The 16,875-nt window shown below is 39.6% G+C and overlaps 3 protein-coding genes across 5 annotated transcripts in view; 1 reads left to right on the top strand and 2 right to left on the bottom strand.

Annotated features, from left to right (window-relative positions):
* Window positions 1-5,695, top strand: part of PPHLN1 (periphilin 1) — a 58,904-nt gene extending 53,209 nt beyond the window's left edge. For both annotated transcript variants that reach the window (XM_079304702.1, XM_079304701.1), the window contains exon 10: window positions 5,111-5,695. In XM_079304702.1, coding sequence (XP_079160828.1) covers window positions 5,111-5,320 — 210 coding nt within the window. In that variant the 3' untranslated portion in view covers window positions 5,321-5,695. The remainder of the gene's footprint in view (window positions 1-5,110) is intronic.
* The window catches only part of GXYLT1 (glucoside xylosyltransferase 1), a 237,383-nt gene that overhangs the window by 162,138 nt on the left and 58,370 nt on the right, over window positions 1-16,875 (bottom strand). The window lies entirely within an intron of this gene.
* Window positions 10,538-16,875, bottom strand: part of PRICKLE1 (prickle planar cell polarity protein 1) — a 64,608-nt gene continuing 58,270 nt past the window's right edge. For both annotated transcript variants that reach the window (XM_079303697.1, XM_079303698.1), the window contains exons 4-8: window positions 16,396-16,533; window positions 15,711-15,914; window positions 15,033-15,219; window positions 14,032-14,895; window positions 10,538-12,772 (exon numbers count right to left, since the gene is read on the bottom strand). In XM_079303697.1, coding sequence (XP_079159823.1) covers window positions 11,916-12,772; window positions 14,032-14,895; window positions 15,033-15,219; window positions 15,711-15,914; window positions 16,396-16,533 — 2,250 coding nt within the window. In that variant the 3' untranslated portion in view covers window positions 10,538-11,915. The remainder of the gene's footprint in view (window positions 12,773-14,031; window positions 14,896-15,032; window positions 15,220-15,710; window positions 15,915-16,395; window positions 16,534-16,875) is intronic.

Raw genomic sequence — 16,875 nt, 5'->3', positions numbered from 1 at the left:
GTGGCTTGTGAGGCACAACCCTGGCTCCTTCCCCTGTGTTACCTGAGCCTTGGGGGTCTTTGGCCTTTGGATGAGGAGCTGAGAACAGGCATCTCTGCAGATGAGTACTGACTCACAGGCACAGGCTGTGGTGCAGAGCTGCTCAGAGAGTCCAGACCTGCATCATGCTGCTCTGAAGGAGTTCTGGTGGAGGCGAGAGAGTGTTGGATGAATCCTGAAATGTATGGAATGCTAAAAATACTCCAAAAAATCCAGAAAAGGTTATGAGGAAAAATAGCAAGGTGTTGGAAAATACAGATTAAATCATGGGCAGCAATTTCACTTCCTAAATCATCATATCCACCTAATGGATGTGGTCATTATCATGTTTGCTAGTCCTGCTTGTCTTTATGAGCAGAAGTATCCCCTTCTGCACTGGAGTTTGCCCATCTCCTGCATATAGCTGCTCAAGCCTGGCATATGCAAATCTCTGGATGAATTCTATTGAAGAGGCTTTCAGGTGTGCATTCAAAGCAACTGCCACAGTGTCATATTCATTCCAAACTATTTAGAGAGGAAAGTTTTAATACCTGCACATAAAATAAAGCACATCCATTAGAACAATTCTCCCAGAAATGAGAAGTGGAGATTCATTTGAGTCCTTTCTGAGTCAGGAGAAATTTGCATCTCCCATTTGCTGCCCAGTTCTACTTTTTTCAAACTGTGGACATGAGAGATACAGAGACTAACTTTTGCACCCTGGTGGGACCAGTCTTCCAGAGTCATTCCAATTATCAGAGGACTTCGTGTTTCCCTTTTCCTCAAAACCTGTTTAGAATATATACTGTGGTTTTAGCTGTTCTGAGTCACTTTGAGAAGTTAAAAAAGCTTTCTTTGGACAGACTGTAGAGCTGAGCTGGTGAAACTTGGTGCATGGGTTGAAATAAGGCTTGTCCTTATCTCCTTTGAATATTGCTATTTGCTCTTGCTGTTGAAATAAAGCTGGCCAGATATGCAAGATTGCTCTTATGGTTCTTCTACAGCCTGTAGTTACTTGCAGGGGAGGACATCCAAATTTCTAGTTTGCATTGTCATTACTGTTTATGTTGTCCAACAGCTCTTTTGCACAAAGTGTATGTGTGACTCTGGAATGGTTTTGAAGAAAAACATGGTGCTGTGCTAATCAGGAAATTATATGGACTTTGTCAGTGAGTAGTAGGCATGTTGTCAAGGTATTCCCTAGCCATGTGTAATTTCACCCATCAGCAAAGCCATTCAATATGTTTTTCTTTGGTTTAAGCCAAGCCCATTTTTGGATTATCATTGAAAAAGGGATATAGCAGTCAAAAACATGAGCAGTCTCCAGGATGTACTTGCTTCTGCTCCTCTTTCTTCCTGTTCAGAGGTTAACATTCCACAGCTGAGCTGGAAGAAGAGAGTGCGTGGTATCCATAATTTTTTCCATGTCAGTGTCATACATTGTAATTCAAGGCAGTGTTGATGGCACTTTGAAGTTCACTGTGAAAACTTGGCATAGATGTAGATGAGGGAGTTCTCAGAAGTTTAATTCTGCTGAGGAGTTCTAGGGCTTGATTTCCTCCAACTTGGGTGACTGATACCTCCATTTCTCTAACTAGGTCGGGAAGTAAATGTCTTTTAGCTATATTTAAACAGTTCTAAGTGCAAATTTTGGTATAGCTTTCTCAAATAAATGAGGTGTGTTCACTAACATATTGCATGCATCACAGCTTTATATTTGCATCAAGTACTCACACAGAGAATGGCACAGCAAAGGGCTGATCTCAGCCAGAGCCTCTATGCCCTTATCGTATAACATTCTAAAATTCCTCGAGAATAATATAAAAGTATGCATATTTGTGATCCTGTGACCTCACAGATGCCAGATGTGCTGATTTTGGAAAACACTTCAAAGAACTTGAATTTAGCTCAAATACTTTTCATGCATGGGAGAAGCAAGAGTGCATCTATCTATCAATCTATATATATGTGTGTATATATAAATATATATCTACAGTGTGTGTATATAAAATTATATTTATGTATTTGGAAGTAGAACAGCTGTTTCTACTTCATCTGCTTACTAAAGTTTTACACGCTCTTTCCATTATGCTGGTGCTGTAGCTGAGGTCAGAGAATGAAAGTATGCTAGGGCCTTGGTAAATGATCACCCTGTGGCTCTAGCTGTTTTCAGGATTATCTGATTTATATGTCAGACAGAATAATCATGTCATTGGTATCATTCCCTTTCTTGTTTTTCATTTAAAAAATGTTATTTCTTCTTTCTCCACACATGGAATCATTTTCAGGTTTTAGTTCCAGATGTTTACAGATGAGCTTTCCATGGTCTGAGCTCAAAATCAGTATCAGCTGGAATTTTAAAGATAGGGTTATTTTCATATGTTGTTGGGTCACAAGTTCTTCAAGTATTTTTCTACAACAGAGCTCTTTTTGCATAGTTGGAATATTTTCTGCAGTTTTCTTTCTACCTCAAGCATCAGATTCTCATCTTATTTTTCAGAAATAGCCTCCTTTTATTCTGTCTAAAGATAGATATTAAATGTCATGCTGCCATTCCTTGTCTTTCAAGAGCTTTCAGTGCTTTCACAAATTTTTCAAATCGTTGATTGTACCATTAAGCTGTAATTAATTGGAATACTCTGTATTGATATTTTTGTAATTTATGATCTCCATTTCCTTTTATAAAGCATAGTAACATATCTCTGAAAGTTGGTAGTTGTGCCATATGAACTGGTTTATGAAGTTTTCACTTTAAGACTGTGGCTCAGAGTTATTTCAGTTGTGCTGATGCATCTGGTTTTAGAATTGAATCATTGAATCACATTAATCTGGAGGAAGTAATTTTAAAAGGGAGCACCTCAGTGATGCAATTTACATTGCAGCTATACAAATAGATTTACCAGTACAATTGTGAAGGAGGCAGATTGTACCAGGAGGATCAGAATTAGCAGCTGGTGCAGAAAGCTTGTTGAGAGAAAATTGCTCAATTATTGTTAGAGGACCTGAGCTGTTTCCTTTGTTTTCTGTTGTTAAAAGTGCCTTCCTGCTCCACCTTTGCCCTCTTCCCCTAATTTAGGTAAATTCTATTTTTTAAGTCTTTTGTCACCAAGTACTGAAAACGTTCTTCTCTTGGATAAAGGTGTTTAGTTTTCAAATTGTTGTGACAGCAAAGTGACTTCTGACTTAAGATTCAGCAATGACAAGGGCTCTCTTGATTCTCTTCCAAGTCTTTTGTGAAAGTTTGGAAGAAAAATGTGCTTAGATCAAGCTAGTATGTGAATGCTAGGAGTCAGAGAATTTCATCTGGGGTTAGTTCTTTGTGGTGTATGGGAGAAGTAGCAGGTAGCATTAGTTTGCCTAATGGCATTAAGTCTGTCCTTAGTTTGCAGATCCATGAAATGTAGAGCTTTTCCTTCAATTGTAACCTTGGGTGCCTCCCCATGCAGCTCTTTCTGAGCTTTTTCTTTGGGAAGAGAAAAAAAAAGTAATATAGATTTTCTCCGTTTGAAATTCTTTTACCATGTTTTACTTGCTGTGGAGCATGAGCTCAGTTTCTGGGTTTTGTGCTCTTAATTTACTACCAAAGAACTACAAAGCAGGAAACAAACCTGTCTCTGAAAAAACACTGTGTGCATTTCCACACTTAAAATATTTAGCTCAAGTTTGGTTTGGGCTACACTCTTCTTTTTGACTTGATACTCTCCACTGAAAATTAGTTCCTTACAAAAGGTTCTCTTATTTGCCAACCAGTGTTTGAAAAGTGGGTCTGGTCTTAAACTGTTTTCCTAGACTGTGCAATTAAGCATTTGACAATTATCTTCATTAAAGGTATCATGATAATCATTGTGTTTCTAAGAATAGTTTAGTTTTGTACAGAATGTTGGGGTTTTCTGCTGCTTTTTCTGACATGCAGGTCTTTGAGCTGACCTCGAAGTAGTTCTTATGAATGGGTTCTTAGGGTGGGTTTTCATTGGGGGAGGGATGGGTGTGTTTTGTTTGTTTTTTTCCTTTCATTTTTAGTGAAGGGGAATTACTTACATACAGTTGTATCATTTCTCTGCACAGTAAAGATAAAAAGGAAAGAGTTGCACATCTCTGTGAAAAACAAGTTCTAAGACAAGCAGACAATACCAAAAGATAATCATACTTGGAAGAACATCAACATTTTAGCTTTCTTTCCTCAAAAAAAAGATGTATGGAGATAGAAAACCTACTTATCTTCAGTCAAAAAGCTAATGTGTTTTCTAAATGGAAATTGGTCTAAGTGCTTTGAAAATGAGCTGCATCTGGCAGTTGGAAGACTTTGAGAAGTTCCTTTTTTCCTGAATGTTCAGATTAATAAATTTAGCTGGAATCTGGAAAAAAAATTGAATGTCACTGACTTGTTTTGGAAACTGCATAAGAGCATGGTCATATGTTTGTTGCTGAAAAGCAGTTGCAGTGCTAATGAAAAGTTACTTCACCTCAAATGTGGTGCATGACTGACTTGGAAACTCTTCATTCTTTGTGGGAGAAGGTCGGATGGGTTCAGCTAAACTGCCAGGACTTCTTTAATCCTTAGTGATTGAATCACCAATGCATCCAAACTAATTAAAGTAATCCTTTCCAAGGAGTTCTACAAGAAACAGATATCCAACAAAATTTGATGAAGTTACTTCAGTTATTTAAACACAAATTGTATTTAAAGTATTAGGAAATATTGCAAACTGAATTATTGGTGCTTTGTATGAAAATTGAGATTGCTAGTTATTTCACAGTTTAAATATATTGAAATGAAAAGAAAATCTGGTTTAGCATTTGTATTTTGCTCTACTGTTCCTTATTAAATATTGCTGCAAGGGGAACTTCATTTCTCTGTTATGTTTTTTCATCCCATAATTTTTTTTTTTTTTGGTATCCAGATAGTGCTGAGCTAGTTACATTTTTATTAGCACAGGCCAGAAGAGAGGAAATGGCCAGTAAGGTTTACAGCTGGAACTCAAGTTAAATCCAATATCCTTTGTTGCACTTGGGTCTAACTCAATAAGGTCTGTTGGTGTGCTAATGTAATGATTTTTGCATTTAATAATTTTCTAAAATGTGTTGTTTCTAGGTCTACAGACAGGACTGTGAAACCTTTGGCATGGTAGTGAAGATGCTGATTGATAAAGATCCCTCTTTAGAGAAGTCCATTCAGTTTGCCCTGCGGCAGAATTTGCATGAAATAGGTGAGCGATGCATTGAAGAACTGAAACATTTCATTGCTCAGTACGATGCTGCCAGCCAAGATGTAGCAGAGCCCTTCAAGGAGGGCTCATACTAAGGACAGAAATATGCTTTTACATCCTCTGCATTGTGTCTGGCATAGCAGATAAATCTGCTTTTGCAGGTAAAGAGGAGCTCCTGTTGGGGGGTTGAGCCCAAGGCCCGTGCTGCTTTGTAAAATAGCTCAGGTGGCTGTTCCCTTTCCACTCTGCTCTCCACAATTGTATTCATCCCACCTGTTCTTGTTGACATATATTCCTTTGAAGGGATGTTGTTTTCAAAAATGCTGTAAAGCAATTAACTATTTTTGAAACCCTACACAGGTACTTTGGAAAAAATGGTCAGTCTGATGTCTGTACATTTATGTTTTGATGCTTATAAGTGTAACTTGAAACATTGTATTTTTTATTAAAATTACATGAAGCCACTCTCATTCCTCAAGTTATGCACAAATATATCTTGTTATCATACAAACTGTAGGAAGACAAAATTTGCAAAATTGGTCACAATTATGATCTAAATTGTTTATTGTGGTTTAGTTTTAAAGTTCAGATGAATTTGTAAAATTTGGGGTTATCTCTAGTCTCTGACCACCAGAGCAATTAACCACTTGATGTAAGAAGTGCAGGTTTTACAAATGCCTTTGAAATTTTGGTGTTTTCCATATCATGACTCATTACTAGTAAGCAGTATTATGTAGGATGGATTCAGTTTTTTGTTACTGTTTGCTGTTTTTGACTACACAGTACAGAATGTAGCTATAGGCAGCCACTGGGCAGGAAAAGGTCACTTTTCCTACTGTCACTCTCCCCAGTTACAACTTCTCAAGCATTTTCATCTATCAGTTTTACCAATAAGGAGGCTGTGTGTAATCTTTATTTCCAGTTTCAAGAAGGAGCAGGAATTGAGGTGTTGAGGATGGGCAAGGAATGTGAGCAGGACCATCCCTCCAGTAAACTCAGGCTGCTTTGCATTAGGTGTAATACAAAGTTTATCCCTAAGTCCTCAAATTCACTGTCATTTCACACCTAGTTGATTCTGGTTAGTGTCTGGCACCATTTTTGACCTGATGGAACAGGGGAACAGTGGTTGAGGAAAGCTAAGAGGTTCCCAGTGAAAAACATTTAGGACTCAGTGGAATCCTGATAAATACATTTATTGAGGTACTTGTTTCATATGAACATTTTAGGAAAGGGATAATTTGAGTCATAATCATAAAGAGGTAAGTATAAGAATGATTGTTGTGTATACATTTGCATTTAGAACATGGGAAACTCTGTAAAAGGACTAATAACTAAACTCACTATTTCCAGATTTCATCAGAATGGTGTGCAGATACAAATGAAGTAGCAATGATTTTGCATGTGCAAGGTACTGTATGTATCACAGCATCTTACACAGGCAAATCTTGGTATGGTTTATTAAATATGTATTGCATCAGATTCCTGAGATGCCTGGTTAGTTCTCATCTCAGTAAGGGGAGGTTTTGGTGTTACCTTTCTTGTCTTCTAAGAGTTTCCATTGCTCCAAGGAGATGACCTACAACTACCCTTGTTAGCACCTCGGATTGTGTGGGCTGCTCAGTGAGTGGGAACCAGCTCACGGATTCTAATTTGGGGAGGGAGAGAGGGGAAGAGAGGCAAGCTGTTGTGACACAGTAGTGAGATGCATAACTACAACATTTCACTACTTGCCTACTGGACTGAGAGCCTTCAGGATGTTACATTGTTTCTACTTTGGGTTAGAAATGCTGATGGAAAAATTTTTAAAAATTGTGTAATATATTTTTTATTAAATATCTCCATTGTTACTTTACAGTTTGTTAGGAGTTTCCTTTGTTTAGAAGCCTGATTAAGTTTACTATTATTAAAGTATCCAAAAGTTTTCAAGTGCTTTTCTGTAAAGTAAGACCTAAGTCTACAGTCACAGAATCATTGAAAATCCCAAGTTGGAACAGACCTGCAGTGTTGCTTGAGTCCCACTCCCTGCTCCTCACAGAACCACTAGAAGCATTGTTTAGATGCTCCTCTGGCAGGCTTAGGGCTGTCCCACTTCCCTAGGGAGCCTGTTCTAGTGACTAACCACCCTCTTGTGTCCAGTCTGATTTTCCCCTGATGCAGCTTCATTCCATTTCCCTGAGTCCTGGTCACAGAGAGAATTCATTGTCTGCCCTTCTGCTGCCCACCTTGAGGAAACTGTAGAATGCAGTGAGGTCACTCCTCAGTCTCATCCAGGCTTCTCCTTTCACCACCTTGATCACCCTGCTCTGGGCACACAGATTTATATTCTTATATTGTGGTGCCCAAAACTGCCCCCAGCACTGGAGCTGAGGCTGTCCCAGCTCAGAGCAGGACAATCTCCTCCCTTGCCTAGCTGTGATGCTGTGCCTGATGCACCCCAGGACAGGGTTGTCCCTCCTGGCTGCCAGGTTCCTGTATAATGTGCCATCAGCCAGGACCCCCAAATCTTTCTGCAGGGCTGCTATCCAACTCCTCATTCCCCAGGTTTTACAGATAATCAGGACTGTCCTGTCCCAGGTGGGGAATCTGGCACTTGCCGTTGTTATCAACTTCATGCAGCTGGTCATTGCTGACTATACTAAATTGAAGGAGCTGTGGACTCTCTCAAGAGTAGAGAAGTCCTGCAGAGAGATCTGAACAGACTAAGAGCTGGGGGGCAAACTCACTCAGTGTACATTTGACTTGCCTATCTCCATTAAAGAGCACTGGCCCTAAAATTGAGCCCTGTGGAGTCCTACTGGTGACCAGCTGCCAGTCTGAGGTAACCCCATTCACTGAGTCTAATTATTTGCTTAATCTGACTATTTTTTTAATTGATTAAACTTTATTTGTGAACCAGGGATTCCTCTGAGTTTTTTATAAGTGCTATTTCTGTGAAAGGTTTAATTCATAATTCTAAGTGATAAGCAAGTGATTTTCCATCTAGTACTTGGCATTGTGTTGAATGTTTACATTTAACCTTTTGTGATTTATACTTTCATTTGATATAAGTAAGATATGGCAGTCCCTTAACTTAAGGAAGAAATAAGGCTTTTAGTCTTGCTTGCTTTACAAGTATGTATTTTGAATTAGTTTCACATCATGTAAAAAAAATTGTCCCTGGTCTAGTGGTCTGCCTCAATGGGGCTCTGGAAAACCAATGGGGAAAGGATGTGCTGTGATGGAGGAATTTGATTTGTCCCCTTCTGAGCTCCTGAAAACAGAAATTACTCCTAGCAATTGTTAATGTTGCAGATATCCTTGGAAAATTAAAAAGGAGGTGGAAAGTGAAGAAGTATGGAAATTCAGTGCTGTCTGCCAAGACTGAAATGGTTACCTCTGTAACCTCACTTGGGCGAGTTGGCAGCTTTGAGTGATAATGTAAGCAGTGAAAGTGAAAATCATCAACAAAACCACTGTGAATATGAAAGGAGGTAATGCCAGGTATCAGAGAAGCACCAAATCCTTGTCCCCCTCTTGTCTGCAAGATTTTCGATTTTGATGAGGATAAAGTTTTGCCTTGGTACTTTTTACTGTCATGAAGGTTGTATTGGGTGTGGCTGGGATGGAGTTAAATGTTCTTCATAGTGGCTGGTGCAGTGGTGCTTGTGCTTCAGGTTTTTCCTGGAAACATGGTGATAACACTGGGGTGTTTTAGCTGTTGCTGAGCAGAGGCTTACCCAGAGTCAAGGCCTTTTCTGCCCTCAGCCCATTCCACCAGTGAGGAGGCTGACAGTGCCCATGATGTTGGGAGAGAACATAACCACGGGTGATAGGGCATCTAAAACTAGGGATGGGGACAAGGAGTTTGCCAGGGCTGCTGCTGATCAAGGACAGGCTGGGTATTAATTTGCTACTGCTGAGCTAGTGGGTTTTTTGGCATCACTTCAGGGTTTTCTGTTTGGGTTTTTTTGCTTGTTTGTTTTTATCTATTAAATGGTATTTAACTCAGTCCATGAGTTACCTTATTTTTCTTATTTTTCTTCTCTCCTCCATCCCACTGGGGGGTAGTGAGTAAGCAGCTGTGTCATGCTTAGGTGCCCACCAGGATATGCTCCACTAGGAATACAGGCACTACTTCCAATAACACAAACCACACTTTAGAGCTTTTGAGACTGTTTCTGAGTCTTGTGCTGGTCACAGACACTATATCCCATACCACCATTCTCTTCAAGGTGGAGAACTACTAGAAATTAGAAATATTTCTCATAAAAAGTTGTCAAAAATAGTAAGATATTGTTTATGTCAAGCTGAAGAAAACAAAGTTGTATAGTCATCTTTAAACTAGTTTGTTTTTTTTTTTTTAATTAAGAAGCAGTTAGCAATCTAGGAGAACTTAATATTCCATAAGGTACTGCAGTTTGGGAGAGTACATCTGCTGCATCTGAGGAGGTGGTGTGGCACCAGAAGAACTGCTTGTGGAGACATTTCTCCATGAGACAGTTACTTGGTCCAACATGGAACACAGAGTTATTGGCACAGCATTTTGTTTCTGAGGATCCTGGTTTCCTGTTTTTGGAAAGGCAGGTGAGAATAAAAGCTCCCAATCATGGTTGGAGCATCCTGGGGAAGGTCATAAACACATCAGCATCTCCAGCCCTGCTGCTTCTCAGAAAGGTGCCTGAGCCCTGCAGCAGCCAGATGGAAGCACCCCATGAGGACCAGGCACAGCTTTGATCATCTTTCACCTCCACAAGACCTGTGGGTACTAGCAAAGTGACTTGTGGGGTGAGGAGCGCCTCTGCCAAAAAGGATCTGCTGCTCATTTTACCCTGAAAAATGCAAGCAAGCAACTGCTAGTCTGATTACCCTTAGCAATAACCTGATTTTCTTTGGTGTAAATCAGTTCTTGTGTTCATTCCCTCCCTTCTAGCTGCTTTTGTTTCCATACTTCTCTGTCCTCAAGAAGGGCAAGCTTAGTTCCATTTGACAGGCTTTTTAGGTAAGAAGCATCTATTATTTCATTAGTTTCCTTTCTTCAGGTGGTCAGAAAGCCAATGGCTTTAGCATTTGCCATCTTCATTAGTGGATATCACTGTTAAGAAATTCCTGCCATGTATTTAAAACAGTGGAAGTTTATTATAACTTGAAACAGCTATTTGAATATCCATATCTAAGTTCAAGGCAACTACTGTGATTACCTCCTACTTTACAGTTTTTGCCAGCTTGCCTTCTAGAACCACTCAGTATCTCTCTTCCTTTAGGTAAGCAAACTTCAGAAATTATTTTTGGGGAAGGAGGGGGAACAATAATAAAAAAAAAAATCCACATCCACAGGAGTTGCATACTGGTTGTAATGATATATTCCAAGCTTGTGTGGTTTTTACATTTATATAGTTTACATTTTGCTTGACCCATAAATAATACTTGCAAGATTAAGAGGGCCGTAGAGAGTATTTACATAGCCCCACCATGCATATAGAGCTTTTAATACCTAGTAGACAAAATTAAGCTGTTTTGCACTGAACATTTTTCAACTTAAACCCCCTGACTAAAATACAAGCAATATTTCATTCATAACACTGCTGTTAAACCCCTAACAAATCTAGTTTGATATTGTAACAAACTTCTTCAAATTCAGGGATATAAAAATACTCAGATTTTAAAATTTTAACTGTACAATATGTACATTAGTATTTGCACTGTTAAATTATGAATACATTTAAGCCTATGAAATACTACATTATAAATATCAACTTTTTTTGTCTTAGAATTGCAGCTAATACACTTTAAAACCTGGATAATGCATGTGAAAAGACACAATTCTGGAGCCTAATCCTTTAAGCCCATATGAAAATATTTGTTACGTAAGTAGAGCCATTGACTTAAGTGGAGTTACATGCCTGAGCAAAGGACTCCAGCAGCTGTACCCCTCACACTACTGAGGGGTGGGGGGCATGGCAGAAAAAACATCACCACTCATTGGTAAGTCCAATTACAGAAACTGAATTAATATCTTCCTTTAAACAGGCATGAAAAAACCCCCAAACCAAAACCAGCCACCTCACACTTTCTCAAAAAATTGTAGAGGAAAAACCATGAAAGTTAAATGTACAAAACATTCACCTGCTGCTTTAGGATACATCAAGGCTTCAAGCATTTCAGCTCCCACGTGATTTTTGCTTTCTTAAGGAACATTTTCCCAAATAAAAATAATCCAGTTTTTGAATGGAAACTTGAAGAGGAAGAGTGAGCTTTATCAATGAAGAAAGGGCACAGTATAGAGCCTTCTTTTTCTTGACAGCGAGAGGAAGTCAAAGATCACCCTGTGTGTCTATAGCTACAGCACAGGACTGACATTTTTATTTGTTCATCTTTGTCGAATCCTCTCTCTCAGACAATTCAACGTAGGTGAATAATGAGCATAAAATGAAATATCTACAAAAAATCTGTATTAAGAACTGCAGTAATAGTATTTTGACAGCTGAAACACAGTATGTAAACCTAGCAGTATCTGAGCAGATCACTTGGCCTGGTGACATTTCTGAATGTTACTTTTACAATGTGAACTCTGGCACGTTTATCATTTACAGTGGCAAAGCATTATTAACTTTAGCAACTTGCCTAAGTACAATTATTAATATAAAAAGATGTGGTTCAAACTGTAGCTACAGAATTGACTGGACCTCCCAATGAAGAAATACTAGTAAATAATTAAGATATAATGCAATTTTTCCCTTTGTGTCCCCTCTTCTTCTTTGATTTGGTTGTCCTCTGTCCAAACTGAGAACTAGATAATGCAGTAGTTGGACCAGAAAGATCATCTGTATAGTATGGATATCTCAATGGCCGTGGCTGTGGAATTGGCTGTCCTAGAAAATATCCTTCCTCTTCAGAATCAGATGATGAGGATGAAGTTGAACACCAGGAATCATCTTCCTCACCATACAACCCAAAAAACTTATCAACCACCTGATTCCGCAGTGCATAGTCAGATCTGCTATGGGCATATTGTCCGTACAGCTCCGCATTCTGAATATAGGCCCGAAGCTCACGTGAGCTTCTATTCTGAATAAACTTTTCATGATCCTGAGGGGAGTAATAACGAAATCTCTCTCTTGGAGAGCATCTTCTTTCTGTGGCCAGGTTAAGTGCATTATCTGAACGAGACTTCCTGCTTCTTCTGCGATGGTGAGAAGGCCGATTTCCACGCTCTTCAAAATGGTAAACACGCCTACGAGTCCTTTCACTCATTGGAGGCTGACGTATTTCAAGATTCTCATAACTTCCATTATCAATAACATCATCTGAAAACTTCACTTGTTGTGGTCTAGACTGGGATTTAGATCGTCTCAGTACAGGCACATGCACTGGCTTTTCCTCGGGCAATACTTTTTCCTGACACAACTCTGAGCTCAGACTCTTCAAGGACTCAGTGCTCCGATGGAGCATTGAAGAATTCAGAGTTCCCATGTTGCTCATCTTCTCACAGTCCTCCACCTCCAGTTCCTGGAAAGTTTGCAAAGAGTAGAGAGATGGCCGTGGCTTGCCTTCTCCATCCATTGAAGCCCCTGTGGCGGGAATGGAGAAAGGAGGAAAAAGAAAATGAGAGGAGTACCAAAGAGAAAAGTACTGTAACAAAATATGAAGCATTTCTTGTCATCTAGTGGTGTTTTTTTAACTATTACCAAAAAAGACTCTCTTCATAGTTGAATAAGCTTTGTTTTGACTTAAAACATTTAAGTATTAGCTCTGATGACCAAAGAATTAACTATCATGAGGACATCAAGAGCAGAAGTTCAATGGGTGGAAAATTTTGAAACATACATATAGGTATGCCTTTTAAGAAAAAAGGATTGCTTAAAATTATTCTGCAGTCTGTTCTTGCCATTCTGAAGGCTAAAATATTTCACATTTCTGGTATTGCCAAATTCATGTTCCAGCAGTTGCAACAGGGAAGCCAAGCTTACTGCCTTGCACAGAAGGATCCTTACTCTCAAAAAATGACCTAAAGGAAGCTGGCCTACTGCCCTCCACCTTTGTGTCCACTGACCCTTCATTCCCACAATGACAGCATCACATGCCCTGGGATGGTCCCAGGTGCAATACCTGCAGCCTCCTCCTCCCGTGCCCCGTGAACCAAGCTCCCCATCTCAGCTCTTCACTGCTGCTGGGCAAATGCACCCAGCCTGGGGTTGGGCCTCAGCTGGACAAGCAGCTGCAGTAATTTGGGTAACAGGAGGAAAGGGAAAGGAAAGGGAAAAGAGGATGGAACAACTTTTGAAATGAGTCTTAACTGCCAGGTTTAGACTTTTTTGTACAGAAATAGGACAGGAAGGTTAGCACACACTGTATCCCTTTGGGTAACTTCAGTCACATTTGATGAGGAGGTTCACAAAAGTGGAATATCAGTTTCCCTTCAGTCCAGGGGGAAAAAATAACCTCATAAACCTAATTGCCTAAGGCTAACAAGTTTACCATATTTTCAGATTTTCTACATATTTTTACTAGCAAATCAGGAAGTTATCTGAAGTGTTTTGTAGATTATCTTTAATATCATCCTAATATATAATGCAACTTCTTATACATAAGGTATGGACAAATAGTCATTTGCTTAAAGCAGTGGTTTGTGTTCAGAATTCAAAAGGAAAGGACAATAATCTAATAGGATTTAAGGAGCAGAAACATATCCTATAAAGGATTATGTGCTTGATAAAAGCTGCTGCTTATTTACATACATCTCTTGATACTAAATTTTCCTTCAAAATACTCCAACACACATGCTTTTGTTGACCTCTCCATCAAAGCCATTCATTTATTTCCCCATTACCTGTTATGTTAGACAAAGCCAAGGAATCCATTGAGTCTCGAACACTTTGTTCTTGCTGTTTCAGGTCAGACAAACATTCCAGTGAACCTCCATACCATGGTGTTTGATCATGTTTGTATCCTGAGGCCCCATGTTCCATGTCCAGCTCCTGGATTTTCCTGCTGCTGGCAGGGCCTGGATGGCTGCCATATGCAGAGTCTCCCAAACCATCTTGAGACTGGGCCCAGTACATGTCTGACTGATACTTCTTACTTGCTAGGCTTGGATTATTTTTTTTCAAGTCCAACTTGCTCTTGACCATGCTATCAGAAATCCAGTGTTCACTTGATCTAATGTCCACTTCAGTGGGTTGCTGGAAGAGGCTTTTATCACCAAACTTCAGAAGAAGTTGAGTCATGTAGTCTTCATGTTCAGCCCACTCTTCAGGGTCTTCAGGCATTTCTTGCTCTACTCTTCCTTTCCAGAAGTCTTCATTAACAAAGCCTGCCTCTTCCCTTGAAAGGCTTAAATCATCCAGCTTACGAGAAAGAGTGTCATCAGCATTGTCTGAAAGGCCAGGGAATTTGTAGTTGAGGGCTGGTGACAGGAGCAGAGACTGGCGGCACTGGTCGGCCGAGCGGCTGCTCTTCCCCATGCGGACACTCCTCCTGGAATCTCTGGATCGAGCAGACTGAAACGCGGAATCAGAAGAGTCGGAGGCATGAACATCCTCTCCCAGGCTGCAGCTCTTGGAACAGTAAATCTGCCCTTGCTTTGGAAGGAAAGGGCAGCCAAGCAAAGAGGTCTTGCACTGAGCACAAGAAAAGCAAGTTTCTGTGGCGTGCCAGTGCTGTCCATCATAGGTCATCTGAGCATGGTCAACACCTGGAAAGAGAGAAAAAGCAATGCTCTGGGTCTCTAAAAAATTACTTGCAGAATCCACACTACTGGAATGTGAAATCATTTCATAAATTGGCTTTCCCTTAATTTGTAAGTTTAGTGCTTGAAAAGGACACACTTACCGATGTGTTCCCCACAGGTCTCACAGTATTCTGCATAGAGGGATTCAAAACAGTTACAGCAGAACGGCCGCCCGTCCTTCATGATGTACCTCTGTCCACCCAGGATTGTTTCACACTCGAGGCAACAGAAGTGTTTCATGTGCCAGTGGCGACCTTCAGCTTCTGTACATTCATCAGCAAAAATTATCTTTTCAGAGATAAAAAGGACACTTTTAGTTAAGTGGAAAAAAGCTCACCTTGGGAGTTAGAGCATAAAAAAATACCCTAACTCTGCAGTTCACACCCAAAATTTATTTTTATTTTGCTCCCTTTTGAATACAAGGTAGAAACAACAATCTCCCACAACAAAAATAAAGAAAAACAGTACATTTTAAAGCCAAAAAATAAAGGAACCTAGGAACTCAACCATTAAAGAAGCTTCTATAAGGATATTTTGTAATATTTAAGAATGTTCAATTTTAAACACAAACAGTTGTTTGTTTTCTAAATAGCTTCTTATTGCTTGTAATATTTCCAGTTTGACAAGAAATTAAATACCCCTCAGCTTTCAAACATATCTATGCAGTGAAATCCTGACTTCCTAAGTGACCACATCTGGAGTTAGGAAATTCCAAAATGATGCAGTTTGTCAACAGAACAATAGGACTGTGGCTTGGCTGTAAAATATGAATTATTTACCTCATCGCAGGCTGAACATCGAGGTTTGAGAAGTTCAGCGTGGTGTCTGCCACAGTGAATTTTTCCATCTTGGTAGAAGTAGATAAGGTCCACAAGAAGCTCGTTGCATGTGAAGCACACAAAACAGGAGGGATGCCAGCACACACCAGGCCCAGCTCTTGAGGCAAAAACTGCAACTTCACCGCCGTTTATTTTTGTACCACACTAGGAACAAACCCAGAAAGTGAACACACTTGCCATCCAAAACTATCTTACTGCATTTAGACTGAGTTAAATCACCAAACCCAATATGAGATTTTATTCCAAAATTCTGACAAGAGGAAAAAATATGCTTAGTTTTGGTCTAGATGAACTACATCTCTTCTGTGAATATAAGTTTATTTTCTACAAAATATAATTTTAAAGTATGTCTGCTTTTTATTGTCATTATTTTAGCACGAGTCAGCATTAGGGTTTTTTATTGAGTAGGAAATATATCAAAGACTCAACTCATTCCCAGTACTATCAAAGGTTGCATTTTGCTTAAGCAAGCACTACTTCCTTTCTTCTTCCATGCAGTTTCAAAAATAATCTTTTGCTGTTGTTATTTTCAGACAGAGACAGAGGTAAGTTTAAATTTGAATACTGAGATACTGTAGTTTTGCATTATCCAGCCCTGCAGCTAGCTTTGGCAGCAGTGTGTTACCTGCTCACAGACGGCGTGCAGCACTGCTCTGGAGAGCAGTTTAATAGTGCCTCGTCCCAGCGCCTCCTTTTTGCGCTGGGAACTGAACATCTGCAGCTCCTTCTTTTCCTCTTCACTTAACGACTGGCAGTATCTCACCTTCCAGGGAAAACACAGGAAAACGTATTAGAGACTGAGCTTTTAATGTAACAGATGAGTAATTGCACATGTATATGCAAGGCATTCATCAGGCATGCTGCCAGTCATCATTAATCTTTTCCTGCTTGCCTTCTCTACGATCTTAATATTTAGGTAATATGGCATTAACACAAAACTAGTATGGAGGGAGATTTTTTTTCATTAGAGGAAAAACCCACCAGGCTAAACTGAGGAGTTGTTTAGGCAAGAAAAAGATTTTTAGAAGAAAAAGATTTTTAGAAGCTAACCCATAATCTGCTGCGAACCTAAAGTAACGGAATGAACCTAAACCAGCCATAAGTT

Source organism: Erithacus rubecula (genome assembly GCF_903797595.1).
Source record: "Erithacus rubecula genome assembly, chromosome: 4".
In the NCBI taxonomy this organism is placed as follows: domain Eukaryota; kingdom Metazoa; phylum Chordata; class Aves; order Passeriformes; family Muscicapidae; genus Erithacus; species Erithacus rubecula.
Note: the sequence above shows the minus strand (reverse complement) of the source record. Positions and strands in the feature narration are given on the sequence as shown.